This window comes from Pristiophorus japonicus, chromosome 6 (assembly GCF_044704955.1).
Source record: "Pristiophorus japonicus isolate sPriJap1 chromosome 6, sPriJap1.hap1, whole genome shotgun sequence".
Classification (NCBI taxonomy): domain Eukaryota; kingdom Metazoa; phylum Chordata; class Chondrichthyes; family Pristiophoridae; genus Pristiophorus; species Pristiophorus japonicus.
Window position 1 is genome coordinate 130,378,374 of NC_091982.1, and position 27,461 is coordinate 130,405,834.

At 50.3% G+C, this 27,461-nt stretch overlaps 1 protein-coding gene across 2 annotated transcripts in view; it reads right to left on the minus strand.

Moving 5' to 3' along the window:
• Window positions 1–4,746: 4,746 nt before the first annotated feature.
• dnaaf6 (dynein axonemal assembly factor 6) overlaps window positions 4,747–27,461 on the minus strand; it is a 158,356-nt gene continuing 135,641 nt past the window's right edge. The window contains exon 7 of one of the 2 annotated variants that reach the window (XM_070882174.1): window positions 4,747–5,340. In XM_070882174.1, coding sequence (XP_070738275.1) covers window positions 5,211–5,340 — 130 coding nt within the window. In that variant the 3' untranslated portion in view covers window positions 4,747–5,210. The remainder of the gene's footprint in view (window positions 5,341–27,461) is intronic. The other variant, XM_070882175.1, reaches the window with a different exon arrangement.

Sequence of the window (27,461 nt, forward strand, 5' to 3'; positions counted from 1 at the left end):
GGTGAGTAGAGGTGGCAACTTGCCCAGTGCGTGGGATGCGGGATAAGACTCTGTCCCATTTGCTGGTGTTATGTATGCAGTTACAGGATTTTAAGTACTATGTTCGACAGTTGTGTGAGATTTTCTTGCTGGGTGAGGACCGAAGAGCAAGAATGGGAATCCCGTGGGACTCAACTTTGAGATGGAGATTGCAGGAGAGTCTGCCCGAGTCTAGTGGAGCGGCAATTAATTTATTGTTCAATTTGGCTAGATTTGTGTTTGTGCAAGGAATGCTCTGTTTTTTAAGGGGAGGAGAAGAAACCTAAAAGAGGATTTTAAATATAAATTAAAATATCATTATAGGCTCTGTGAATGTTTTATTCAGAAAATAATTTAAAAATAGTATTTTATAATCAATTTGTAAAGTACAATAGATTATTATATGTTATCGGAGACAAATTAAACTTTAGGTTTGATGTTAATGTGTGTTGGAGGAACAGCTATGCAGAGGATTTGTCTGATACAATGGAATGATCCCGATGTTGTTAATGTTCAATAAATATATATATTTTTTAAAGTGGGTAGCACCCTCGCCTCTGAGTCAGAAGGTTGTGGGTTCAAGGCCCACTCAAGGAACTTGAGCACGAATATCTAGGCTGACCCTCCAGTGCAGTGCTGAGGGAGTGCTGCGCTGTTGGAGGGGCCGTCTTTCAGATGAGACGTTAAACCGAGGCCCCGTCTGGTCTCTCAGGTAAAAGATCACATGGCCCTATTTTGAAGAAGAGCAGGGGAGTTATCCCCAGTGTCTGGCCAATATTTATCCCTCAATCAACGTAACAAAAAAGCAAATTATCTGGTTATTATCACATTGCTGTTTGTGGGAGCTTGCTGTGCACAAATTGGCTGCTGCGTTTCCCACATTACAACAGTGACTTCACTCCAAAAGTACTTCATTGGCTGTAAAGCGGTTTGAAACGTCCGGTGGTCATGAAAGGCGCTATATAAATGCAAGTCTTTCTTTCTTACATTATAAAGAGGAACCCCACTAGTTACCCCCTTGTATACCCACCCAGTTCCGTGTACAATCAGACTTTTCTTCTTCCACTACACCCAATTTTCCATCTATCTCAGATTCACTTCACTTATGCTGTGCTGGAAACCTTTTGGAGCAAGCTCTGATATGAGACTGGATCAACAGCTTCCCCTGTCCACCCGGTTTATTATCCCCACAAAGAACTGCGAGATTAGCCAGGCATTATCTCCCTCTGCTGGCTTCCACCTGCTGCGATGCATCATTCCTCACTGCACATTGTCCTCTGGTCCTTTCCCAACAATGGGTGACAGGCTGAGCAATCAGAGAGACGGAGAGAGACACACACACACACAGAGGGTGAGAGAGGTGAGAGGAGTTGACGGACGGCTATTGGGGGATGATCGTTGAAGTTTGTCAGCTAGCTTCTATTTTTATTTCATCAAACTTTGTTTTGTGAAGCCAATCATTGGAAAAAAAATGTAAAGTGTAAAAAGAAAAAGAGAAAGGTCAGGGTATATACATATGGTTTCTCATTGAAAGGCTAGACATGCTTTCTCATTTTGTTAACATTCACAGGCAGGCACACTGACGTCACCATTGAATATATCTGTACAGTACTTTAACTTTACTGGAAGGCAAAGAGAAATTACAAAAATAAATCATCAAAAAATATATAAAGAAATAGTAAAGTATTCCACAGATACATAAATAACAAACAGGAACCCAGGACTGGGACAGGGCCACTGAGGGACACACCATAAACCCACGGCCAATGACGGTGAAATGGCAGAAATATTAAAGAATTATTTTGCTTCAGTATTTACCAGGGAGACTAACAGGGTGGACATGACATTAGGAGAGAGCAAAAAAGATATAATGAGATTTAAGAGAGAAAGGCAGGAGATAATTGCTAAACTAATCAAACTTAGAGAGTTGGTCCTGATGGATTATACGGACGCAGATTAAAGATGTTAGGGAAGAGCTAGCAGAGACAGTTACATATATATTTAAAATATAAACCTTCATTAGAAAAGGGAATTGTGCTAGAGGACTATGGTCTGCTAATGTGCTTTCTATATTTAAAAAGTGAGATAGAAGAAGTCAAGGGAACTATGGACCAGTTAGCTTAATGTCAGTGGTAGAAAAGATAGTGAAATCTTTACCCAAAGGTATAATAGAAAAACATCTAGAAACTGAAAATATAATAGTCAGCACAGATTTCAAAGGGAAGGTGATGCTGGACCAACCTTACCCTTTAAAGAAGTAACAGAGAGGGTAGATAAGGGTGATGTAGTAGATGTAATATATTTGGATTTTTGATAAGGTACCACATAGTACATTCATGACTGAAGTCAGAGCATGTGGCATCAGGGGTCAGGTAGAAGAATGGATCACAAGCTGGCTACAAAACAGGAGAGAGAGAATCGGTTAAGGCTAGTTACTCAGACTGGCGGGAGGTGGAAAGTGATCCACAGAGATCGGCGCTGGGACTACTGTTGTTCACTACTTACATAAACAATTTGGACTCAGGAATTGGATGTACAATTTCACAATTTGTGGACAACACCAAATTAGGGGGATACTTTATACAGCAGCAGATTGCGACAAAATAGAAAATATTGGCCCTGAAATTCCGAGGAGGGCTTTCCACGGGTAAATCCTGAAAAAATAGAAATAAACTGCGCACTTACCTGGAGCTGCTGCGCACGTTGGGACTTCTGATTCACAGGCCTCCTCTCCCAACGACGCGCAGTGCGTGCACGTCGTGATGTCCGCAGGAGTCATGTGTGCCTGGATACCCAATCACGGGCCTCCTCTCCCAACGACGCGCAGCGCATGCACGTCGTGATGTCTGCAGGAGTCATGTGTGCCTGGATACCCAATCACGGGCCTCCTCTCCCAACGACGCGCAGTGCGTGCACGTCGTGATGTCCGCAGGAGTCATGTGTGCCTGGATACCCAATCACGGGCCTCCTCTCCCAACGACGCGCAGCGCGTGCACGTCGTGATGTCCGCAGGAGTCATGTGTGCCCGGATACCCAATCACGGGCCTTCTCTCCCAACGACGCGCAGCGCATGCACGTCGTGATGTCCGCAGGAGTCATGTGTGCCTGGATACCCAATCACGGGCCTCCTCTCCCAACGACGCGCAGCGCATGCACGTCGGCACGTCCGCAGGAGTCATGTGTGCCTGGATACCCAATCACGGGCCTCCTCTCCCAACGACGTGCACGTCCGGACGTCCGCAGGAGTAAGTTACGAATCTCCTATACTATGAATGAGAAAAACCCCAAAACGCACAAACACTGTACAAAACATTTAAAAAACACCTCACACAATAAACTAATAGAAATTACAAATGTTACACACGTTTTTTAAATTAAAAAAAATTCCCAATTTTAAAAAAAAGTTAGGGTTAGGGTTTAAAATAAAATTATCTGAGTGTGCAGGGTTTTAACATAAATGTGTTTTTAAAAGTTTTATTTTAATCATGTTTTTTCTATGTTTTATGCCTGTAACAGTAAACTATACAGCAACTTTTTCAGGCGCAAGATTTTAAAGGACATTTGCAGGGCAAGATATTCATAAATATCGGAAATCTTGCCCTGCAAGTGTCCTCACTCCCGAGGTACGGAGGATCTGTCAAGCCAGAAATTTGACAGATCGGAAAAACCGGTTTTCGGTGCATACGCATTGCGCGCTGAAACACTGCTTTTCCAATGCCTTCCCGGGTCCATAGAAACTTCGTACGGGCCTGGGACATTGGAATTTCAGAGCCATTAATAAACTTGCAGAATGGGCATATAAAATGGCAAAAGTAATTTCAATACAGAAAAGTGCGAGATGGCACATTTTGGTAAAAGGAATAAGGAACCACATACGGTTTGGATAATGAAAGTCTAAATGGGGCAGAGGAGCAAAGGGATCTATGGGTACTCATTCATCAATCCTTTAAAAGTAGCAACGTAGATTAACAAAGCCATAAAAGCGCAAGTAAAGCACAAGGATTGAGGCGAACAGCATATTTGCATTTAAGAGGCAGCTGGATAAGTCCATGCTGGAGAAAGGAATAGAAGGATATGGTGATAGAGGGAGATAAAGAGGAGCTTGTGTGGAGCACAAACACAGCAGAGACTAATCAGCCATGCAGCCATGATCTTATTGAAGGGCCGTAGGGCCTACTTCTGCTCCTATTTCTTATGTTCTTACGGAGACCAGTTGGGCTGAATGGCCTGTTCCTGTGCTATGTAACTTACAGGTGTGCAGAGGATGGTAACTGGAGAGGTGTGCACAGGGTGGCTGTACTTATTGTGGGGTGTTGTTAGATTGTGTAACAGGGAGCAGATGATGGGAACTCCCTTTCCCCTGTTGTATTTATTGGGCAGGGTCTGGGAGAAGGAACACTTGGTGTCAGCATCAAACAGGCATGGTCTGAGATCGCACTGTTACATGCTGAGAAAAGATGCCGAAACCATGCCCTCAGGCCCCTCCCACTCCTCTTTCCATTTCTCCCACCACCCAACCGTCAGCTTGTCAATTTGTGCTGAATGAGAGAGTTTAGTGCTACAGACCGTTTAGTGAGACCTGGACTCACACCAATACTCTCATTTTGCAAGGGACACTGCTGGATGCAGGAGACATTCAGCCCATTAGTGTGGCTTCAAATCCACATCCGGGAGTTGAAAAGCTAACCCACTGTCCCCAAATAATTTAATATAAACAAAAACGGAAGATTATTCTCATCAAAAGATCAGTATTTATCAAAATATTCTGCATCTTCACGACTCAAACAACAAAAACTAGTAACACTGCAGTGGAGCATCACAAACAATCCCAAACTGCTCAGCGCATTAAAAGCTGAGATGACAATGAATGAGGAAAGTCTCGATCATTAACAGCTTAAGGACTATTCTCAAATCAAACCAAACCAGGCCCAAAATTTCATACCTAAAACACCCTGTGCTCGGTGTATACAATATACAAACGTGTTTTCATTAAACAGCTTCAGAACTTGTTGCACAGAGCTGCGATTTAGAGCTTTAATCCCATTTTGCTTTTTGAATGTTCATTAACATGACAACAATATATCAAAGAAAGAGACAGCAGTGAGTGGTATTCACGCTGGTACACCAAACATCAGACAACGATTTGAATCCATCTCTATTCCACCACCACTTCGCGGTTCTCATTCGTTTCCTCAAGCAAAATTAATGAAGTCAAACTCTCTCTTCATAGTTAATGTGACTTCCAATGTGTGAGTGTTGCTGACGAACCGAGCCTTTCCATTCTTACTGTCCACTGGGTGGGGCAGGTGCAATCCGAGCTTGCTGCAAAAGCACAGAATTCAGAATCAGTGAGAGAGCAGTCAGAGTACTACAGTTTGTGTCAAAACTCGAGGCCCCGCGGGCCGCACCGTGTTATCAATGATCATTGATCAGAGACCCCGCTCCGTGTGATCATTGATCAGAGACCCCGCTCCGTGTGATCATTGATCAGAGTCCGCGCTCCGTGTGATCAGTGATCATTGATCAGAGACCCCGCTCCGTGTGATCATTGATCAGAGACCCTGCTCGAGTGTTATCAGTGATCATTCATCAGAGACCCCGCAGCGTGTGATCATTCATCAGAGACCCCGCTCCGTGTGATCGTTGATCATTGATCAGAGACCACGCTCCGTGAGATCATTGATCAGAGTCGCCGCTCCATGTGATCACTGAACAGAGTCCCCGCTCCGGGTGATCATTGATCAGAGACCTCGCTCCGTGTGATCATTGATCATTGATCAGAGACCCCGCTCCGTGTGATCATTGATGAGAGACCCCGTTCCGTGTGAACATTGATCATCGACCCCACTCCGTGTGATCATTGATCAGAGAGCCCGCTCCCCGTGATCGTTGATCAGAGAACCCATTCCGTGTGATCATTGACCAGAGAGCCCGCTCCCTGTGATCGTTGATCAGAGAACCCGTTCCGTGTGATCATTGACCAGAGAGCCCGCTCCCTGTGATCGTTGATCAGAGACCCAGCTCCGTGTGATCATTGATCAGAGACACCGCTCCGTGTGATCATTGATCAGAGACCCAGCTCCGTGTGATCATTGATCATTGCTCAGAGATCCCTAACCGTGTGATCATTGATCAGAGACCCCGCTCCGTGTGATCATTGATCACTGATCAGAGATCCCGCTCGTTGTGATCATTGATCAGAGGCCCCGCTCAGTGTGATCATTGAGCATTGATCAGAGACCCCGCTCTGTTTGATCATTAATCGGAGACCCCGCTCCATGTGATCATTGATCAGAGACCCTGCTCCGTGTGATCATTGATCAGAGAACCCGCTCCGTGATCACTGATCAGAGACCCCGCTCTGTGTGATAATTAATCGGAGACCCCGCTCCATGTGATCATTGATCAGAGACCCTGTTCCGTGTGATCATTGATCAGAGAACCCGCTCCGTGATCACTGATCAGAGACCCCGCTCCGTGTGATCATTGATCATAGACCCCGCTCCGTGTGATCTTGATCACTGATCAGATACCCCGCTCCGTGTGATCATTGATCATTGATCAGAGATCCCGCTCCTTGTGATCATTGATCAGAGACCCCGCTCCGTGTGATCATTGATCAGAGACCCCGCTCCGTGATCATTGATCAGAAACCCCGCTCCGTGTGTTCATTGATCATTGATCAGAGACCACGCTCCGTGTGATCATTGATCAGAGACCACGCTCTGTGTGATCATTGATCAGAAACCCCGCTCCGTGTGATCATTGATCAGAGACCCCGCTCCGTGTGTTTATTGATCAGAGATCCCGCTCCGTGAGAACACTGATCAGAGACCCCGCTCCGTGTGATCAGTGATCATTGATCAGAGACGCCGCTCCGTAAGATCATTGATCATTGATCGCAGCCCCGCTCCATGTGATCATTGATCAGAGACCCCGCTCCGTGTGATCATTGATCTTGATCAGAGATCCCGCTCCTTGTGATCATTGATCAGAGACCCCGCGCCGTGTGATCAGTGATCAGAGACCCCGCTCCGTGTGATCGTTGAACATTGATCAGAGACCACGCTCCATGAGATAATTGATCAGAGACCCTGCTTCATGTGATCATTGATCAGAGACCCCGCTCCGTGTGATCATTGATCACTGATCAGAGACCCCGCTCCGTGTGATCATTAATCAGAGACCCCGCTCCGTGTGATCATTGATCAGAGGCCCCGCTCCGTGTGATCATTGATCATTGATCAGAGACCCGGCTCCGTGTGATCATTGATAATTGATCAGAGACCCCGCTCCGTGTGATCATTGATCAGAGACCCCGCTCCGTGTGATCATTGATCAGAGACCCCGCTCCGTGTGATCATTGATCAGAGACCCCGCTCCATGTGATCAGTGATGAGAGTCCCCACTCCGTGGGTTCATTGATCGGAGACCCCGCTCCGTGTGATCATTGATCAGAGACCCCGCTCCGTGTGATCATTGATCAGAGACCCCGCTCCGTGTGATCATTGATCAGAGACCCAGCTTCGTATGATCATTGATCATTGATCAGAGACCCCGCTCCGTATGATCATTATCAGAGACCCCGCTCCGTGTGATCATTGATCAGAGACCCCGCTCCGTTTGATCATTATCAGAGACCCCGCTCCGTGTGATCATTGATCAGAGACCCCGCTCCGTGTGATCATTGATCAGAGACCCCGCTCCATGTGATCAGTGATGAGAGATCCCGCTCCGTCGGTTCATTGATCAGAGACCCCGCTCCGTGTGATCATTGATCAGAGACCCCGCTCCATGAGATCATTGATCAGAGACCCCGCTCCGTGTGATCATTGATCAGAGACCCCGCTCCGTGTGATCATTGATCAGAGACCCAGCTTCGTGTGATCATTGGTCATTGATCAGAGACCCCGCTCCGTATGATCATTATCAGAGACCCCGCTCCGTTTGATCATTATCAGAGACCCCACTCCGTGGGTTCATTGAACAGAGACCCCGCTCCGTGTGATCATTGATCAGAGACCCCGCTCCGTGTGATCATTGATCAGAGACCCAGCTTCGTGTGATCATTGGTCATTGATCAGAGACCCCGCTCCGTATGATCATTATCAGAGACCCCGCTCCGTTTGATCATTATCAGAGACCCCGCTCCGTGGGTTCATTGATCAGAGACCCCGCTCCGTGTGATCAGTGATCAGAGACCCCGCTCCGTGTGATCAGTGATCAGAGACCCCGCTCCGTGTGATCATTGATCAGTGACCCCGCTCCGTGGGTTCATTGATCAGAGATCCCGCTCCTTGTGATCATTGATCAGAGACCCCGCTCCGTGTGATCATTGATCAGAGACCCCGCTCCGTGTGATCCTTGATCATTGATCAGAGAGCCCGCTCCCTGTGATCATTGATCAGAGACCCCGCTCAATGTGATGATTGATCAGAGACCCCGCTCCGTGTGATCAGTGATCAGAGACCCCGCTCCGTGTGATCAGTGATCAGAGACCCCGCTCCGTATGATCATTATCAGAGACCCCGCTCCGCGTGATCATTGATCAGAGACCCCGCTCCGTGTGATCATTGATCAGAGACCCCGCTCCGTGTGATCATTGATCAGAGATCCCGCTCCTTGTGATCATTGATCAGAGACCCCGCTCCGTGTGATCCTTGATCATTGATCAGAGACCCCGCTCTCGGTGATCATTGATCAGAGACCCGTCTCCGTATGATCATTGATCGCTGATCATTGATCTGAGACCCGGCTCCGTGTGATCATTGATCATTGATCAGAGACCCCGCTCCGTGTGATCATTGATCAGAGACCCCGCTCCGTGAAAGCCTTGATCAGAGACCTCGCTCCTTGTGATCATTGATCAGAGACCCCGCTCCGTCTGATCATTGATCAGAGACCACGCTCCGTATGATCATTATCAGAGACCCCGCTCCATGTGATCATTGATCAGAGACCTCGCTCCGTGTGATCAGTGATCAGAGACCCCGCTCCGTGTAATCATTGATTATTGATCAGAGACCCTGCTTCATGTGATCATTGATCAGTGACCTCGCTCCTTGTGATCATTGATCATTGATCAGAGATCCGGAGCCGTGTGATCATTGATCATTGATCAGAGATCCGGCTCCGTGTGATCATTGATCATTGATCAGAGACCCCGTTCCCTGTCATCATTGATCAGAGACCTGGCTCCGTGTAATCATTGATCATTGATCAGAGACCCGGCTCTGTATGATCATTGATCACTGATCATTGATCAGAGATCCGGCTCCGTGTGATCATTGATCATTGATCAGAGACCCCGTTCCCTGTCATCATTGATCAGAGTCCTGGCTCCGTGTGATCATTGATCATTGATCAGAGACCCGGCTCCGTGTGATCATTGATCACTAATCATTGATCAGAGACCCGGCTCCGTGTGATCATTGATCACTAATCATTGATCAGAGACCCGGCTCCGTGTGATCATTGATCATTGATCAGAGACCCGGCTCCGTGTGATCATTGATCACTAATCATTGATCAGAGACCCGGCTCCGTGTGATCATTGATCATTGATCAGAGACCCCGCTCCGTGTGATCATTGATCAGAGACACCGCTCCATGTGATCATTGATCAGAGAACCCCGCTCCGTGTGATCATTGATCTGAGACCCCGCTCCGTGTGATCATTGATCAGAGGCCCCGCTGCGTGTGATCATTGATCAGAGACCCTGCTCCATGTGATCATTGATCAGAGACCCCGCTCCGTGTGATCATTGATCAGAGACCCCTCTCCGTGTGATCATTGATCAGAGACTCCGCTCTGTGTGGTCATTAATCAGAGACCCCGCTCCGTGTGATCATTGATCAGAGACACCGCTCCTTGTGATCATTGATCAGAGACCTCGCTCTGTGTGATCATTGATCAGAGACCACGCTCCGTGAGATCATTGATCAGAGACCCCGCTCAGTGTAAGCCTTGATCAGAGACCTCGCTCCATGTGATCATTGATCAGAGACCCCGCTCCGTGTGATCATTGATCATTGATCAGAGACCACGCTTCGTGTGATCATTGATCAGAGACCCCGCTCCGTGTGATCATTGATCATTGATCAGAGACCCCGCGCCGTGTGATCAGTGATCAGAGACCCCGTTCCGTGTGATCAGTGATCAGAGACCCCGCTCCGTGAGATCATCGATCACAGACCCCGCTCCGTGTGATCATTGATCAGAGACCCCGCTCCGTGTGATCATTGATCAGAGACCACGCTCCGTGAGATCATTGATCAGAGACCCCGCTCCGTGTAAGCCTTGATCAGAGACCTCGCTCCATGTGATCATTGATCAGAGACCCCGCTCCGTGTGATCATTGATCATTGATCAGAGAACCCGCTCCGTGTGATCATTGATCATTGATCAGAGACCCAGCTTCGTGTGATCATTGATCAGAGACCCCGCTCCGTGTGATCATTGATCAGAGACCCCGCTCCGTGAGATCATCGATCACAGACCCCGCTCCGTGTGATCATTGATCAGAGACCCCGCTCCGTGTGATCATTGATCAGTGATCAGAGACCACGCTCCATGAGATAATTGCTCAGAGACCCTGCTTCATGTGATCATTGATCAGAGACCCGGCTCCGTGTGATCAATGATCATTGATCAGAGATCCGGCTCCGTGTGATCATTGATCACTAATCATTGATCAGAGACCCGGCTCCGTGTGATCATTGATCATTGATCAGAAACCCCGCTCCGTGTGATCATTGATCAGAGACCCCGCTCCATATGATCATTGATCAGAGACCCCCGCTCCGTGTGATCAGTAATCATTGATCAGAGATCCGGCTCCGTGTGATCATTGATCATTGATCAGAGACCCCGTTCCCTGTCATCATTGATCAGAGTCCTGGCTCCGTGTGATCATTGATCATTGATCAGAGACCCGGCTCCGTGTGATCAATGATTATTGATCAGAGACCCGGCTCCGTGTGATCATTGATCACTAATCATTGATCAGAGACCCGGCTCCGTGTGATCATTGATCAATGATCAGAGACACCGCTCCGTGTGATCATTGATCAGAGACCCCGTTCCGTGTGATCATTGATCAGAGACCCCGCTCCATGTGATCATTGATCAGAGACCCCCGCTCCGTGTGATCATTGATCAGAGACCCCGCTCTGTGTGGTCATTGATCAGAGACCCCGCTCCGTGTGATCATTGCTCAGAGACCCCACTCCGAATGATCTGTGATCATTGATCAGAGGCCCCGCTGCGTGTGATCATTGATCAGAGAGCCTGCTCCATGTGATCATTGATCAGAGACCCCGCTCCGTGTGATCATTGATCAGAGACCCCGCTCTGTGTGGTCATTAATCAGAGACCCCGCTCCGTGTGATCATTGATCAGAGACACCGCTCCTTGTGATCATTGATCAGAGACCTCGCTCTGTGTGATCATTGATCAGAGACCACGCTCCGTGAGATCATTGATCAGAGACCCCGCTCCGTGTGATCATTAATCGGAGACCCCGCTCCATGTGATCATTGATCAGAGACCCCGCTCCGTGTGATCATTGATCATTGATCAGAGACCCCGCTCCGTGTGATCATTGATCATTGATCAGAGACCCAGCTTCGTGTGATCATTGATCAGAGACCCCGCTCCGTGTGATCATTGATCAGAGACCCTGCTTCGTGTGATCATTGATCATTGATCAGAGACCCCGCGCCGTGTGATCATTGATCAGAGACCCCGTTCCGTGTGATCAGAGACCCCGCTCCGTGTGATCATTGATCAGAGACCCCGCTCCGTGTGATCATTGATCAGTGATCAGAGACCCCGCTCCTTGAGATCATCGATCAGAGACCCCGCTCCGTGTGATCATTGATCAGAGACCCCGCTTCGTGTGATCATTGATCATTGATCAGAGACCCCGCGCCGTGTGATCATTGATCAGAGACCCCGTTCCGTGTGATCAGAGATCCCGCTCCGTGTGATCATTGATCAGAGACCCCGCCCCGTGTGATCATTGATCAGTGATCAGAGACCCCGCTCCTTGAGATCATCGATCAGAGACCTCGCTCCATGTGATCATTGATCAGAGACCCCGCTGCGTGTGATCATTGATCAGAGACCCCGCGCCGTGTGATCAGTGATCAGAGACCCCGTTCCGTGTGATCAGTGATCAGAGACCTCGCTCCGTGAGATCATCGATCACAGACCCCGCTCCGTGTGATCACTGATCAGTGATCAGAGATCCCGCTCCTTGAGATCATCGATCAGAGAACCCGCTCCGTGTGATCATTGATCAGAGACCTCGCTCTGTGTGACCATTGATCAGAGACCACGCTCCGTGAGATCATTGATCAGAGACCCCGCTCCGTGTAAGCCTTGATCAGAGACCTCGCTCCATGTGATCATTGATCAGAGACCCCGCTCCGTGTGATCATTGATCAGAGACCCCGCTCCGTGTGATCATTGATCATTGATCAGAGACCCCGCTCCGTGTGATCATTGATCATTGATCAGAGACCCAGCTTCGTGTGATCATTGATCAGAGACCCCGCTCCATGTGATCATTGATCAGAGACCCCGCTCCGTGTGATCATTGATCAGAGACCCCGTTCCGTGTGATCAGTGATCAGAGACCCCGCTCCGTGAGATCATCGATCACAGACCCCGCTCCGTGTGATCATTGATCAGAGATCCCGCTCCGTGTGATCATTGATCAGAGACCCCGCTCCGTGTGATCATTGATCAGTGATCAGAGACCCCGCTCCTTGAGATCATCGATCAGAGACCCCGCTCCGTGTGATCATTGATAAGAGACCTCGCTCTGTGTGATCATTGATCAGAGACCACGCTCCGTGAGATCATTGATCAGAGACCCCGCTCCGTGTAAGCCTTGATCAGAGACCTCGCTCCATGTGATCATTGATCAGAGACCCCGCTCCGTGTGATGATTGATCATTGATCAGAGACCCCGCGCCGTGTGATCAGTGATCAGAGACCCCGTTCCGTGTGATCAGTGATCAGAGACCCCGCTCCGTGAGATCATCGATCACAGACCCCGCTCCGTGTGATCATTGATCAGTGATCAGAGACCCCGCTCCTTGAGATCATCGATCAGAGACCCCGCTCCGTGTGATCATTGATCAGAGACCTCGCTCTGTGTGATCATTGATCAGAGACCACGCTCCGTGAGATCATTGATCAGAGACCCCGCTCCGTGTAAGCCTTGATCAGAGACCTCGCTCCATGTGATCATTGATCAGAGACCCCGCTCCGTGTGATGATTGATCATTGATCAGAGACCCCGCGCCGTGTGATCAGTGATCAGAGACCCCGTTCCGTGTGATCAGTGATCAGAGACCCCGCTCCGTGAGATCATCGATCACAGACCCCGCTCCGTGTGATCATTGATCAGAGACCTCGCTCTGTGTGATCATTGATCAGAGACCACGCTCCGTGAGATCATTGATCAGAGACCCCGCTCCGTGTAAGCCTTGATCAGAGACCTCGCTCCATGTGATCATTGATCAGAGACCCCGCTCCGTGTGATCATTGATCATTGATCAGAGACCCCGCTCCGTGTGATCATTGATCATTGATCAGAGACCCAGCTTCGTGTGATGATTGATCAGAGACCCCGCTCCGTGTGATCATTGATCAGAGACCCCGCTCCGTGTGATCATTGATCAGAGACCCCGTTCCGTGTGATCAGTGATCAGAGACCCCGCTCCGTGAGATCATCGATCACAGACCCCGCTCCGTGTGATCATTGATCAGAGACCCCGCTCCGTGTGATCATTGATCAGTGATCAGAGACCCCGCTCCTTGAGATCATCGATCAGAGACCCCGCTCCGTGTGATCATTGATCAGAGACCCCGCTCCGTGTGATCATTGATCAGAGACCCCGCTCCGTGTGATCATTGATCATTGATCAGAGACCCCGTTCCGTGTGATCAGAGATCCCGCTCCGTGTGATCATTGATCAGAGACCCCGCTCCGTGTAAGCCTTGATCAGAGACCTCGCTCCATGTGATCATTGATCAGAGACCCCGCTCCGTGTGATCATTGATCATTGATCAGAGACCCCGCTCCGTGTGATCATTGATCATTGATCAGAGACCCCGCTCCGTGTGATCACTGATCAGTGATCAGAGACCCCGCTCCTTGAGATCATCGATCAGAGACCCCGCTCCGTGTGATCATTGATCAGAGACCACGCTCCGTGAGATCATTGATCAGAGACCCCGCTCCGTGTAAGCCTTGATCAGATACCTCGCTCCATGTGATCATTGATCAGAGACCCCGCTCCGTGTGATCATTGATCATTGATCAGAGACCCCGCTCCGTGTGATCATTGATCATTGATCAGAGACCCCGCTCCGTGTGATCATTGATCAGAGACCCCGCTCCGTGTGATCATTGATCAGAGACCCCGCTCCGTGAGATCATCGATCACAGACCCCGCTCCGTGTGATCATTGATCAGAGACCCCGCTCCGTGTGATCATTGATCAGTGATCAGAGACCCCGCTCCTTGAGATCATCGATCAGAGACCCCGCTCCGTGTGATCATTGATCAGAGACCCCGCTCCGTGTGATCATTGATCCTTGATCAGAGACCCGGCTCCGTGTGATCATTGATCATAGATCCTGCTCCGTGTGATCATTGATCAGAGACCCCGCTCCGTGTGATCATTGAACATTGATCAGAGACCACGCTCCATGAGATAATTGATCAGAGACCCTGCTTCATGTGATCATTGATCAGAGACCCGGCTCCGTGTGATCAATGATCATTGATCAGAGATCCGGCTCCGTGTGATCATTGATCAGAGACCCCGTTCCCTGTCATCATTGATCAGAGACCTGGCTCTGTGTGATCATTAATCATTGATCAGAGACCCGGCTCCGTGTGATCATTGATCATTGATCAGAGACCCGGCTCCGTGTGATCATTGATCACCAATCATTGATCAGAGACCCGGCTCTGTGTGATCATTGATCATTGATCAGAGACCCCGCTCCGTGTGATCATTGATCAGAGACCCCGCTCCGTGTGATCATTGATCAGAGACCCCGCTCCATGTGATCATTGATCAGAGACCCCCGCTCCGTGTGATCAGTGATCATTGATCAGAGATCCGGCTCCGTGTGATCATTGATCATTGATCAGAGACCCCGTTCCCTGTCATCATTGATCAGAGACCTGGCTCCGTGTGATCATTGATCATTGATCAGAGACCCGGCTCCGTGTTCATTGATCACTAATCATTGATCAGAGACCCGGCTCCGTGTGATCATTGATCATTGATCAGAGACCCCGCTCCGTGTGATCATTGATCAGAGACCCCGCTCCGTGTGATCATTGATCAGAGACCCTGCTCCATGTGATCATTGATCAGAGACCCGGCTCCGTGTGATCATTGATCAGAGACCCCGCTCCGTGTGATCATTGATCATTGATCAGAGATCCTGCTCCGTGTGATCATTGATCAGAGACCCGGCTCCGTGTGATCATTGATCAGAGACCCCGCTCCGTGTGATCATTGACCAGAGACCCAGCTCCGTGTGATCATTGATCATTGATCAGAGACCCCGCTCCGTGTGATCATTGATCAGAGATCCCGCTCCGTGTGATCATTGATCATTGATCAGAGATCCTGCTCTGTGTGATCATTGATCAGAGACCCGGCTCCGTGTGATCATTGATCAGAGACCCCGCTCCGTGTGATCATTGACCAGAGACCCAGCTTCGTGTGATCATTGATCATTGATCAGAGACCCCGCTCCGTATGATCATTATCAGAGACCCCGCTCCGTGTGATCAGAGATCAGAGATCCCGCTCCGTGTGATCATTGATCAGAGACCCCGCTCCGTTTGATCATTATCAGAGACCCCACTCCGTGTGATCATTGATCAGAGACCCCGCTCCATGTGATCAGTGATGAGAGACCCCGCTCCGTGGGTTCATTGATCAGAGACCCCGCTCCGTGTGATCATTGATCAGAGACCCCGCTCCGTGTGATCGTTGATCAGAGATCCCGCTCCGTGTGATCATTGATCATTGATCAGAGATCCTGCTCCATGTGATCATTGATCAGAGACCCCGCTCCGTGTGATCATTGATCAGAGACCCCGCTCCGTGTGATCATTGATCAGAGACCCCGCTCCGTGTGATCATTGATCAGAGATCCCGCTCCGTGTGATCATTGATCAGAGATCCTGCTCCGTGTGGTCATTGATCATTGATCAGAGATCCTGCTCCGTGTGATCATTGATCAGTGACCCCGCTCCGTGTGATCATTGATCAGAGACCCCGCTCCATGTGATAAGTGATCATTGATCAGAGACCCCGCTCCGTGTGATGAGTGATCAGAGACCCCGCTCCGTGTGATGAGTGATCATTGATCAGAGACCCCGCTCCATGTGATGAGTGATCATTGATCAGAGACACCGCTCCGTGTGATGAGTGATCATTGATCAGAGACCCCGCTCCGTGTGATCAGTGATTAATGATCAGAGACCCCGCTCCGAATGATCTGTGATCATTGATCAGAGACCCCGCTCCGTGTGATCATTGATCACAGACCCCGCTCCGTGTGATCATTGATCATTGATCAGAGACCCCGCTCCGTGTGATGGGTGATCAGAGACCCCGCTCCGTGTGGTCATTAATCAGAGACCCCGCTCCGTGTGATCATTGATCAGAGACACCGCTCCTTGTGATCATTGATCAGAGACCTCGCTCTGTGTGATCATTGATCAGAGACCACGCTCCGTGAGATCATTGATCATTGATCAGAGACCCCGCTCTGTGTGATCATTAATCGGAGACCCCGCTCCATGTGATCATTGATCAGAGACCCCGCTCCGTGTGATCATTGATCAGAGACCCCGCTCCGTGTGATCATTGATCATTGATCAGAGACCCCGCTCCGTGTGATCATTGATCATTGATCAGAGACCCAGCTTCGTGTGATCATTGATCATTGATCAGAGACCCCGCTCCGTGTGATCATTGATCATTGATCAGAGACCCCGCTCCGTGTGATCATTGATCATTGATCAGAGACCCCGCTCCGTGTGATCATTGATCATTGATCAGAGACCCCGCTCCGTGTGATCATTGATCATTGATCAGAGACCCAGCTTCGTGTGATCATTGATCAGAGACCCCGCTCCGTGTGATCATTGATCAGAGACCCCGCTCCGTGTGATCATTGATCATTGATCAGAGACCCCGCGCTGTGTGATCATTGATCAGAGACCCCGTTCCGTGTGATCTGAGATCCCGCTCCGTGTGATCATTGCTCAGAGACCCCGCTCCGTGTGATCATTGATCAGTGATCAGAGACCCCGCTCCGTGTGATCATTGATCAGAGACCCCGCTCCGTGTGATCATTGATCAGTGATCAGAGACCCCGCTCCTTGAGATCATCGATCAGAGACCCCGCTCCGTGTGATCACTGATCAGAGACCTCGCTCTGTGTGATCATTGATCAGAGACCACGCTCCGTGAGATCATTGATCAGAGACCCCGCTCCGTGTAAGCCTTGATCAGAGACCTCGCTCCATGTGATCATTGATCAGAGACCCCGCTCCGTGTGATCATTGATCATTGATCAGAGACCCCGCTCCGTGTGATCATTGATCATTGATCAGAGACCCCGCTCCGTGTGATCATTGATCATTGATCAGAGACCCAGCTTCGTGTGATCATTGATCAGAGACCCCGCTCCGTGTGATCATTGATCAGAGACCCCGCTCCGTGTGATCATTGATCATTGATCAGAGACCCCGCGCCGTGTGATCATTGATCAGAGACCCCGTTCCGTGTGATCAGTGATCAGAGACCCCGCTCCGTGGGATCATCGATCACAGACCCCGCTCCGTGTGATCATTGATCAGAGACCACGCTCCGTGTGATCATTGATCAGTGATCAGAGACCCCGCTCCTTGAGATCATTGATCAGAGACCTCGCTCCGTGTGATCATTGATCAGAGACCCCGCTCCGTGTGATCATTGATCATTGATCAGAGACCCCGCTCCGTGCGATCATTGATCATTGATCAGAGACCCCGCTCCCTGTGATCATTGATCAGAGACCCGGCTCCGTGTGATCATTGATCATAGATCCTGCTCCGTGTGATCATTGATCAGAGACCCCGCTCCGTGTGATCATTGAACATTGATCAGAGACCATGCTCCATGAGATAATTGATCATTGATCAGAGACCCCGTTCCCTGTCATCATTGATCAGGGACCTGGCTCCGTGTGATCATTGATCAATGATCAGAGACCCGGCTCCGTGTGATCATTGATCATTGATCAGAGACCCGGCTCCGTGTGAGCATTGATCACTAATCATTGATCAGAGACCCCGCTCCGTGTGATCATTGATCAGTGATCAGAGACCCCGCTCCTTGAGATCATCGATCAGAGACCCCGCTCCGTGTGATCACTGATCAGAGACCTCGCTCTGTGTGATCATTGATCAGAGACCATGCTCCGTGAGATCATTGATCAGAGACCCCGCTCCGTGTAAGCCTTGATCAGAGACCTCGCTCCATGTGATCATTGATCAGAGACCCCGCTCCGTGTGATCATTGATCATTGATCAGAGACCCCGCTCCGTGTGATCATTGATCATTGATCAGAGACCCCGCTCCGTGTGATCATTGATCATTGATCAGAGACCCAGCTTCGTGTGATCATTGATCAGAGACCCCGCTCCGTGTGATCATTGATCAGAGACCCCGCTCCGTGTGATCATTGATCAGAGACCCCGCTCCGTGTGATCATTGATCATTGATCAGAGACCCCGCGCCGTGTGATCATTGATCAGAGACCCCGTTCCGTGTGATCAGTGATCAGAGACCCCGCTCCGTGGGATCATCGATCACAGACCCCGCTCCGTGTGATCATTGATCAGAGACCACGCTCCGTGTGATCATTGATCAGTGATCAGAGACCCCGCTCCTTGAGATCATTGATCAGAGACCTCGCTCCGTGTGATCATTGATCAGAGACCCCGCTCCGTGTGATCATTGATCATTGATCAGAGACCCCGCTCCGTGCGATCATTGATCATTGATCAGAGACCCCGCTCCCTGTGATCATTGATCAGAGACCCGGCTCCGTGTGATCATTGATCATAGATCCTGCTCCGTGTGATCATTGATCAGAGACCCCGCTCCGTGTGATCATTGAACATTGATCAGAGACCATGCTCCATGAGATAATTGATCATTGATCAGAGACCCCGTTCCCTGTCATCATTGATCAGGGACCTGGCTCCGTGTGATCATTGATCAATGATCAGAGACCCGGCTCCGTGTGATCATTGATCATTGATCAGAGACCCGGCTCCGTGTGAGCATTGATCACTAATCATTGATCAGAGACCCGGCTCCGTGTGATCATTGATCATTGATCAGGGACCCCGCTCCGTGTGATCCTTGATCAGAGACCCCGCTCCGTGTGATCATTGATCAGAGACCCCGCTCCATGTGATCATTGATCAGAGACCCCCGCTCCGTGTGATCAGTGATCATTGATCAGAGATCCGGCTCCGTGTGATCACTGATCATTGATCAGAGACCCCGTTCCCTGTCATCATTGATCAGAGACCTGGCTCCGTGTGATCATTGATCATTGATCAGAGACCCGGCTCCGTGTGATCATTGATCACTGATCAGAGACCCGGCTCCGTGTGATCATTGATCACTAATCATTGATCAGAGACCCGGCTCCGTGTGATCATTGATCAGAGACCCCGCTCCGTGTGATCATTGATCAGAGACCCCGCTCCATGTGATCATTGATCAGAGACCCCCGCTCCGTGTGATCATTGATCAGAGACCCCGCTCCGTGTGATCATTGATCAGAGACCCCGCTCCGTGTGATCATTGCTCAGAGACCCCACTCCGTGTGATCATTGATCATTGATCAGAGGCCCCGCTGCGTGTGATCATTGATCATTGATCAGAGACCCTGCTCCATGTGATCATTGATCAGAGACCCCGCTCCGTGTGATCATTGATCAGAGACCCCGCTCCGTGTGATCATTGATCAGAGACCCCGCTCCGTGTGGTCATTAATCAGAGACCCCGCTCCGTGCGATCATTGATCAGAGACACCGCTCCTTGTGATCATTGATCAGAGACCTCGCTCTGTGTGATCATTGATCAGAGACCACGCTCCGTGAGATCATTGATCATTGATCAGAGACCCCGCTCTGTGTGATCATTAATCGGAGACCCCGCTCCATGTGATCATTGATCAGAGACCCCGCTCCGTGTGATCATTGATCAGAGACCCCGCTCCGTGTGATCATTGATCATTGATCAGAGACCCCGCTCCGTGTGATCATTGATCATTGATCAGAGACCCAGCTTCGTGTGATCATTGATCAGAGACCCCGCGCCGTGTGATCATTGATCAGAGACCCCGTTCCGTGTGATCAGAGACCCCGCTCCGTGTGATCATTGATCAGAGACCCCGCTCCGTGTGATCATTGATCAGTGATCAGAGACCCCGCTCCTTGAGATCATCGATCAGAGACCCCGCTCCGTGTGATCATTGATAAGAGACCTCGCTCTGTGTGATCATTGATCAGAGACCACGCTCCGTGAGATCATTGATCAGAGACCCCGCTCCGTGTAAGCCTTGATCAGAGACCTCGCTCCATGTGATCATTGATCAGAGACCCCGCTCCGTGCGATCATTGATCAGAGACCCCGCTCCCTGTGATCATTGATCAGAGACCCCGCTCCGTGTGATCATTGATCAGAGACCCCGCTCCGTGTGATCATTGATCAGAGACCTCGCTCCATGTGATCATTGATCAGAGACCCCGCTCCGTGTGATCATTGATCATTGATCAGAGACCCCGCGCCGTGTGATCAGTGATCAGAGACCCCGCTCCGTGAGATCATCGATCACAGACCCCGCTCCGTGTGATCATTGATCAGAGACCCTGCTCCGTGTGATCACTGATCAGTGATCAGAGACCCCGCTCCTTGAGATCATCGATCAGAGACCCCGCTCCGTGTGATCATTGATCAGAGACCTCGCTCTGTGTGATCATTGATCAGAGACCACGCTCCGTGAGATCATTGATCAGAGACCCCGCTCCGTGTAAGCCTTGATCAGATACCTCGCTCCATGTGATCATTGATCAGAGACCCCGCTCCGTGTGATCATTGATCATTGATCAGAGACCCCGCTCCGTGTGATCATTGATCATTGATCAGAGACCCCGCTCCGTGTGATCATTGATCATTGATCAGAGACCCCGCTCCGTGTGATCATTGATCAGAGACCCCGCTCCGTGTGATCATTGATCAGAGACCCCGCTCCGTGAGATCATCGATCACAGACCCCGCTCCGTGTGATCATTGATCAGAGACCCCGCTCCGTGTGATCATTGATCAGTGATCAGAGACCCCGCTCCTTGAGATCATCGATCAGAGACCCCGCTCCGTGTGATCATTGATCAGAGACCCCGCTCCGTGTGATCATTGATCCTTGATCAGAGACCCGGCTCCGTGTGATCATTGATCATAGATCCTGCTCCGTGTGATCATTGATCAGAGACCCCGCTCCGTGTGATCATTGAACATTGATCAGAGACCACGCTCCATGAGATAATTGATCAGAGACCCTGCTTCATGTGATCATTGATCAGAGACCCGGCTCCGTGTGATCAATGATCATTGATCAGAGATCCGGCTCCGTGTGATCATTGATCATTGATCAGAGACCCCGTTCCCTGTCATCATTGATCAGAGACCTGGCTCTGTGTGATCATTGATCATTGATCAGAGACCCGGCTCCGTGTGATCATTGATCATTGATCAGAGACCCGGCTCCGTGTGATCATTGATCACCAATCATTGATCAGAGACCCGGCTCCGTGTGATCATTGATCATTGATCAGAGACCCCGCTCCGTGTGATCATTGATCAGAGACCCCGCTCCGTGTGATCATTGATCAGAGACCCCGCTCCATGTGATCATTGATCAGAGACCCCCGCTCCGTGTGATCAGTGATCATTGATCAGAGATCCGGCTCCGTGTGATCATTGATCATTGATCAGAGACCCCGTTCCCTGTCATCATTGATCAGAGACCTGGCTCCGTGTGATCATTGATCATTGATCAGAGACCCGGCTCCGTGTGATCATTGATCACTAATCATTGATCAGAGACCCGGCTCCGTGTGATCATTGATCATTGATCAGAGACCCCGCTCCGTGTGATCATTGATCAGAGACCCCGCTCCGTGTGATCATTGATCAGAGACCCCCGCTCCATGTGATCATTGATCAGAGACCCCGCTCCGTGTGATCATTGATCAGAGACCCCGCTCCGTGTGATCATTGCTCAGAGTACCCACTCCGTGTGATCATTGATCAGAGGCCCCGCTGCGTGTGATCATTGATCATTGATCAGAGACCCTGCTCCATGTGATCATTGATCAGAGACCCCGCTCCGTGTGATCATCGATCAGAGACCCCGCTCCGTGTGATCATTGATCAGAGACCCTGCTCCATGTGATCATTGATCAGAGGCCCCGCTCCGTGTGATCATTGATCATTGATCAGAGACCCCGCTCCGTGTGATCATTGATCAGAGATCCCGCTCCGTGTGATCATTGATCATTGATCAGAGATCCTGCTCCGTGTGATCATTGATCAGAGACCCGGCTCCGTGTGATCATTGATCAGAGACCCCGCTCCGTGTGATCATTGATCAGAGACCCAGCTTCGTGTGATCATTGATCATTGATCAGAGACCCCGCTCCGTATGATCATTATCAGAGACCCCGCTCCGTGTGATCAGTGATCAGAGATCCCGCTCCGTGTGATCATTATCAGAGACCCCACTCCGTGTGATCATTGATCAGAGACCCCGCTCCATGTGATCAGTGATGAGAGACCCCGCTCCGTGGGTTCATTGATCAGAGACCCCGCTCCGTGTGATCATTGATCAGAGACCCCGCTCCGTGTGATCGTTGATCAGAGATCCCGCTCCGTGTGATCGTTGATCAGAGATCCCGCTCCGTGTGATCATTGATCATTGATCAGAGATCCTGCTCCATGTGATCATTGATCAGAGACCCCGCTCCGTGTGATCATTGATCAGAGACCTCGCTCCGTGTTATCATTGATCAGAGACCCCGCTCCGTGTGATCATTGATCAGAGATCCCGCTCCGTGTGATCATTGATCAGAGATCCTGCTCCGTGTGGTCATTGATCATTGATCAGAGATCCTGCTCCGTGTGATCATTGATCAGTGACCCCGCTCCGTGTGATCATTGATCAGAGACCCCGCTCCATGTGATAAGTGATCATTGATCAGAGACCCCGCTCCGTGTGATGAGTGATCAGAGACCCCGCTCCGTGTGATGAGTGATCATTGATCAGAGACCCCGCTCCATGTGATAAGTGATCATTGATCAGAGACCCCGCTCCGTGTGATGAGTGATCAGAGACCCCGCTCCGTGTGATCAGTGATTAATGATCAGAGACCCCGCTCCGAATGATCTGTGATCATTGATCAGAGACCCCGCTCCGTGTGATCATTGATCACAGACCCCGCTCCGTGTGATCATTGATCATTGATCAGAGACCCCGCTCCGTGTGATGGGTGATCAGAGACCCTGCTCCGTGTGGTCATTAATCAGAGACCCCGCTCCGTGTGATCATTGATCAGAGACACCGCTCCTTGTGATCATTGATAAGAGACCTCGCTCTGTGTGATCATTGATCAGAGACCACGCTCCGTGAGATCATTGATCATTGATCAGAGACCCCGCTCTGTGTGATCATTAATCGGAGACCCCGCTCCATGTGATCATTGATCAGAGACCCCGCTCCGTGTGATCATTGATCATTGATCAGAGACCCCGCTCCGTGTGATCATTGATCATTGATCAGAGACCCCGCTCCGTGTGATCATTGATCATTGATCAGAGACCCAGCTTCGTGTGATCATTGATCAGAGACCCCGCTCCGTGTGATCATTGATCAGAGACCCCGCTCCGTGTGATCATTGATCATTGATCAGAGACCCCGCGCTGTGTGATCATTGATCAGAGACCCCGTTCCGTGTGATCTGAGATCCCGCTCCGTGTGATCATTGATCAGAGACCCCGCTCCGTGTGATCATTGATCAGTGATCAGAGACCCCGCTCCGTGTGATCATTGATCAGAGACCCCGCTCCGTGTGATCAGTGATCAGAGACCTCGCTCCGTGAGATCATTGATCAGAGACCCCGCTCCGTGTGATCATTGATCAGAGACCCCGCTCCGTGTGATCATTGATCAGAGACCACGCTCCGTGAGATCATTGATCAGAGACCCCGCTCCGTGTAAGCCTTGATCAGAGACCTCGCTCCATGTGATCATTGATCAGAGACCCCGCTCCGTGTGATCATTGATCAGAGACCCCGCTCCGTGTGATCATTGATCAGTGATCAGAGACCCCGCTCCTTGAGATCATCGATCAGAGACCCCGCTCCGTGTGATCACTGATCAGAGACCTCGCTCTGTGTGATCATTGATCAGAGACCACGCTCCGTGAGATCATTGATCAGAGACCCCGCTCCGTGTAAGCCTTGATCAGAGACCTCGCTCCATGTGATCATTGATCAGAGACCCCGCTCCGTGTGATCATTGATCATTGATCAGAGACCCCGCTCCGTGTGATCATTGATCATTGATCAGAGACCCCGCTCCGTGTGATCATTGATCATTGATCAGAGACCCAGCTTCGTGTGATCATTGATCAGAGACCCCGCTCCGTGTGATCATTGATCAGAGACCCCGCTCCGTGTGATCATTGATCATTGATCATTGATCAGAGACCCCGCGCCGTGTGATCATTGATCAGAGACCCCGTTCCGTGTGATCAGTGATCAGAGACCCCGCTCCGTGAGATCATCAATCACAGACCCCGCTCCGTGTGATCATTGATCAGAGACCACGCTCCGTGTGATCATTGATCAGTGATCAGAGACCCCGCTCCTTGAGATCATTGATCAGAGACCTCGCTCCGTGTGATCATTGATCAGAGACCCCGCTCCGTGTGATCATTGATCATTGATCAGAGACCCCGCTCCGTGCGATCATTGATCATTGATCAGAGACCCCGCTGCCTGTGATCATTGATCAGAGACCCGGCTCCGTGTGATCATTGATCATAAATCCTGCTCCGTGTGATCATTGATCAGAGACCCCGCTCCGTGTGATCATTGAACATTGATCAGAGACCATGCTCCATGAGATAATTGATCATTGATCAGAGACCCCGTTCCCTGTCATCATTGATCAGGGACCTGGCTCCGTGTGATCATTGATCATTGATCAGAGACCCGGCTCCGTGTGATCATTGATCATTGATCAGAGACCCGGCTCCATGTGAGCATTGATCACTAATCATTGATCAGAGACCCGGCTCCGTGTGATCATTGATCATTGATCAGGGACCCCGCTCCGTGTGATCCTTGATCAGAGACCCCGCTCCGTGTGATCATTGATCAGAGACCCCGCTCCATGTGATCATTGATCAGAGACCCCCGCTCCGTGTGATCAGTGATCATTGATCAGAGATCCGGCTCCGTGTGATCACTGATCATTGATCAGAGACCCCGTTCCCTGTCATCATTGATCAGAGACCTGGCTCCGTGTGATCATTGATCATTGATCAGAGACCCGGCTCCGTGTGATCATTGATCAATGATCATTGATCAGAGACCCGGCTCCGTGTGATCATTGATCAGAGACCCCGCTCCGTGTGATCATTGATCAGAGACCCCGCTCCATGTGATCATTGATCAGAGACCCCCGCTCCGTGTGATCATTGATCAGAGACCCCGCTCCGTGTGATCATTGATCAGAGACCCCGCTCCGTGTGATCATTGATCAGAGACCCCGCTCCGTGTGATCATTGATCAGAGACCCCGCTCCGTGTGGTCATTAATCAGAGACCCCGCTCCGTGTGATCATTGATCAGAGACCCTGCTCCATGTGATCATTGATCAGAGGCCCCGCTCCGTGTGATCATTGATCATTGATCAGAGACCCCGCTCCATGTGATCATTGATCAGAGATCCCGCTCCGTGTGATCATTGATCATTGATCAGAGATCCTGCTCCGTGTGATCATTGATCAGAGACCCCGCTCCGTGTGATCATTGATCAGAGACCCCGCTCCGGGTGATCATTGATCAGAGACCCAGCTTCGTGTGATCATTGATCATTGATCAGAGGCCCCGCTCCATATGATCATTATCAGAGACCCCGCTCCATGTGATCATTGATCAGAGACCCCGCTCCGTGTGATCATTGATCAGAGACCCCGCTCCGTTTGATCATTATCAGAGACCCCGCTCCGTGTGATCATTGATCAGAGACCCCGCTCCATGTGATCAGTGATGAGAGACCCCGCTCCGTGGGTTCATTGATCAGAGACCCCGCTCCGTGTGATCATTGATCAGAGACCTCGCTCCGTGTGATCATTGATCAAAGACCCCGCTCCGTGTGATCATTGATCATTGATCAGAGATCCTGCTCCGTGTGGTCATTGATCAGAGACCCCGCTCCGTGTGATCATTGATCAGAGACCTCGCTCCGTGTGATCATTGATCAAAGACCCCGCTCCGTGTGATCATTGATCATTGATCAGAGATCCTGCTCCGTGTGGTCATTGATCAGAGACCTCGCTCCGTGTGATCATTGATCAAAGACCCCGCTCCGTGTGATCATTGATCATTGATCAGAGATCCTGCTCCGTGTGATCATTGATCAGAGACCCCGCTCCGTGTGGTCATTAATCAGAGACCCCGCTCCGTGTGATCATTGATCAGAGACCCTGCTCCATGTGATCATTGATCAGAGGCCCCGCTCCGTGTGATCATTGATCATTGATCAGAGACCCCGCTCCATGTGATCATTGATCAGAGATCCCGCTCCGTGTGATCATTGATCATTGATCAGAGATCCTGCTCCGTGTGATCATTGATCAGAGACCCCGCTCCGTGTGATCATTGATCAGAGACCCCGCTCCGTGTGATCATTGATCAGAGACCCCGCTCCGTGTGATCATTGATCAAAGACCCCGCTCCGTGTGATCATTGATCAGAGATCCCGCTCCGTGTGATCATTGATCAGAGATCCTGCTCCGTGTGGTCATTGATCAGAGACCCCGCTCCGTGTGATCATTGATCAGAGACCTCGCTCCGTGTGATCGTTGATCAGAGATCCCGCTCCGTGTGATCATTGATCATTGATCAGAGATCCTGCTCCGTGTGATCATTGATCAGAGACCCCGCTCCGTGTGATCATTGATCAGAGATCCCGCTCCGTGTGATCATTGATCATTGATCAGAGATCCTGCTCCGTGTGATCATTGATCAGAGACCCCGCTC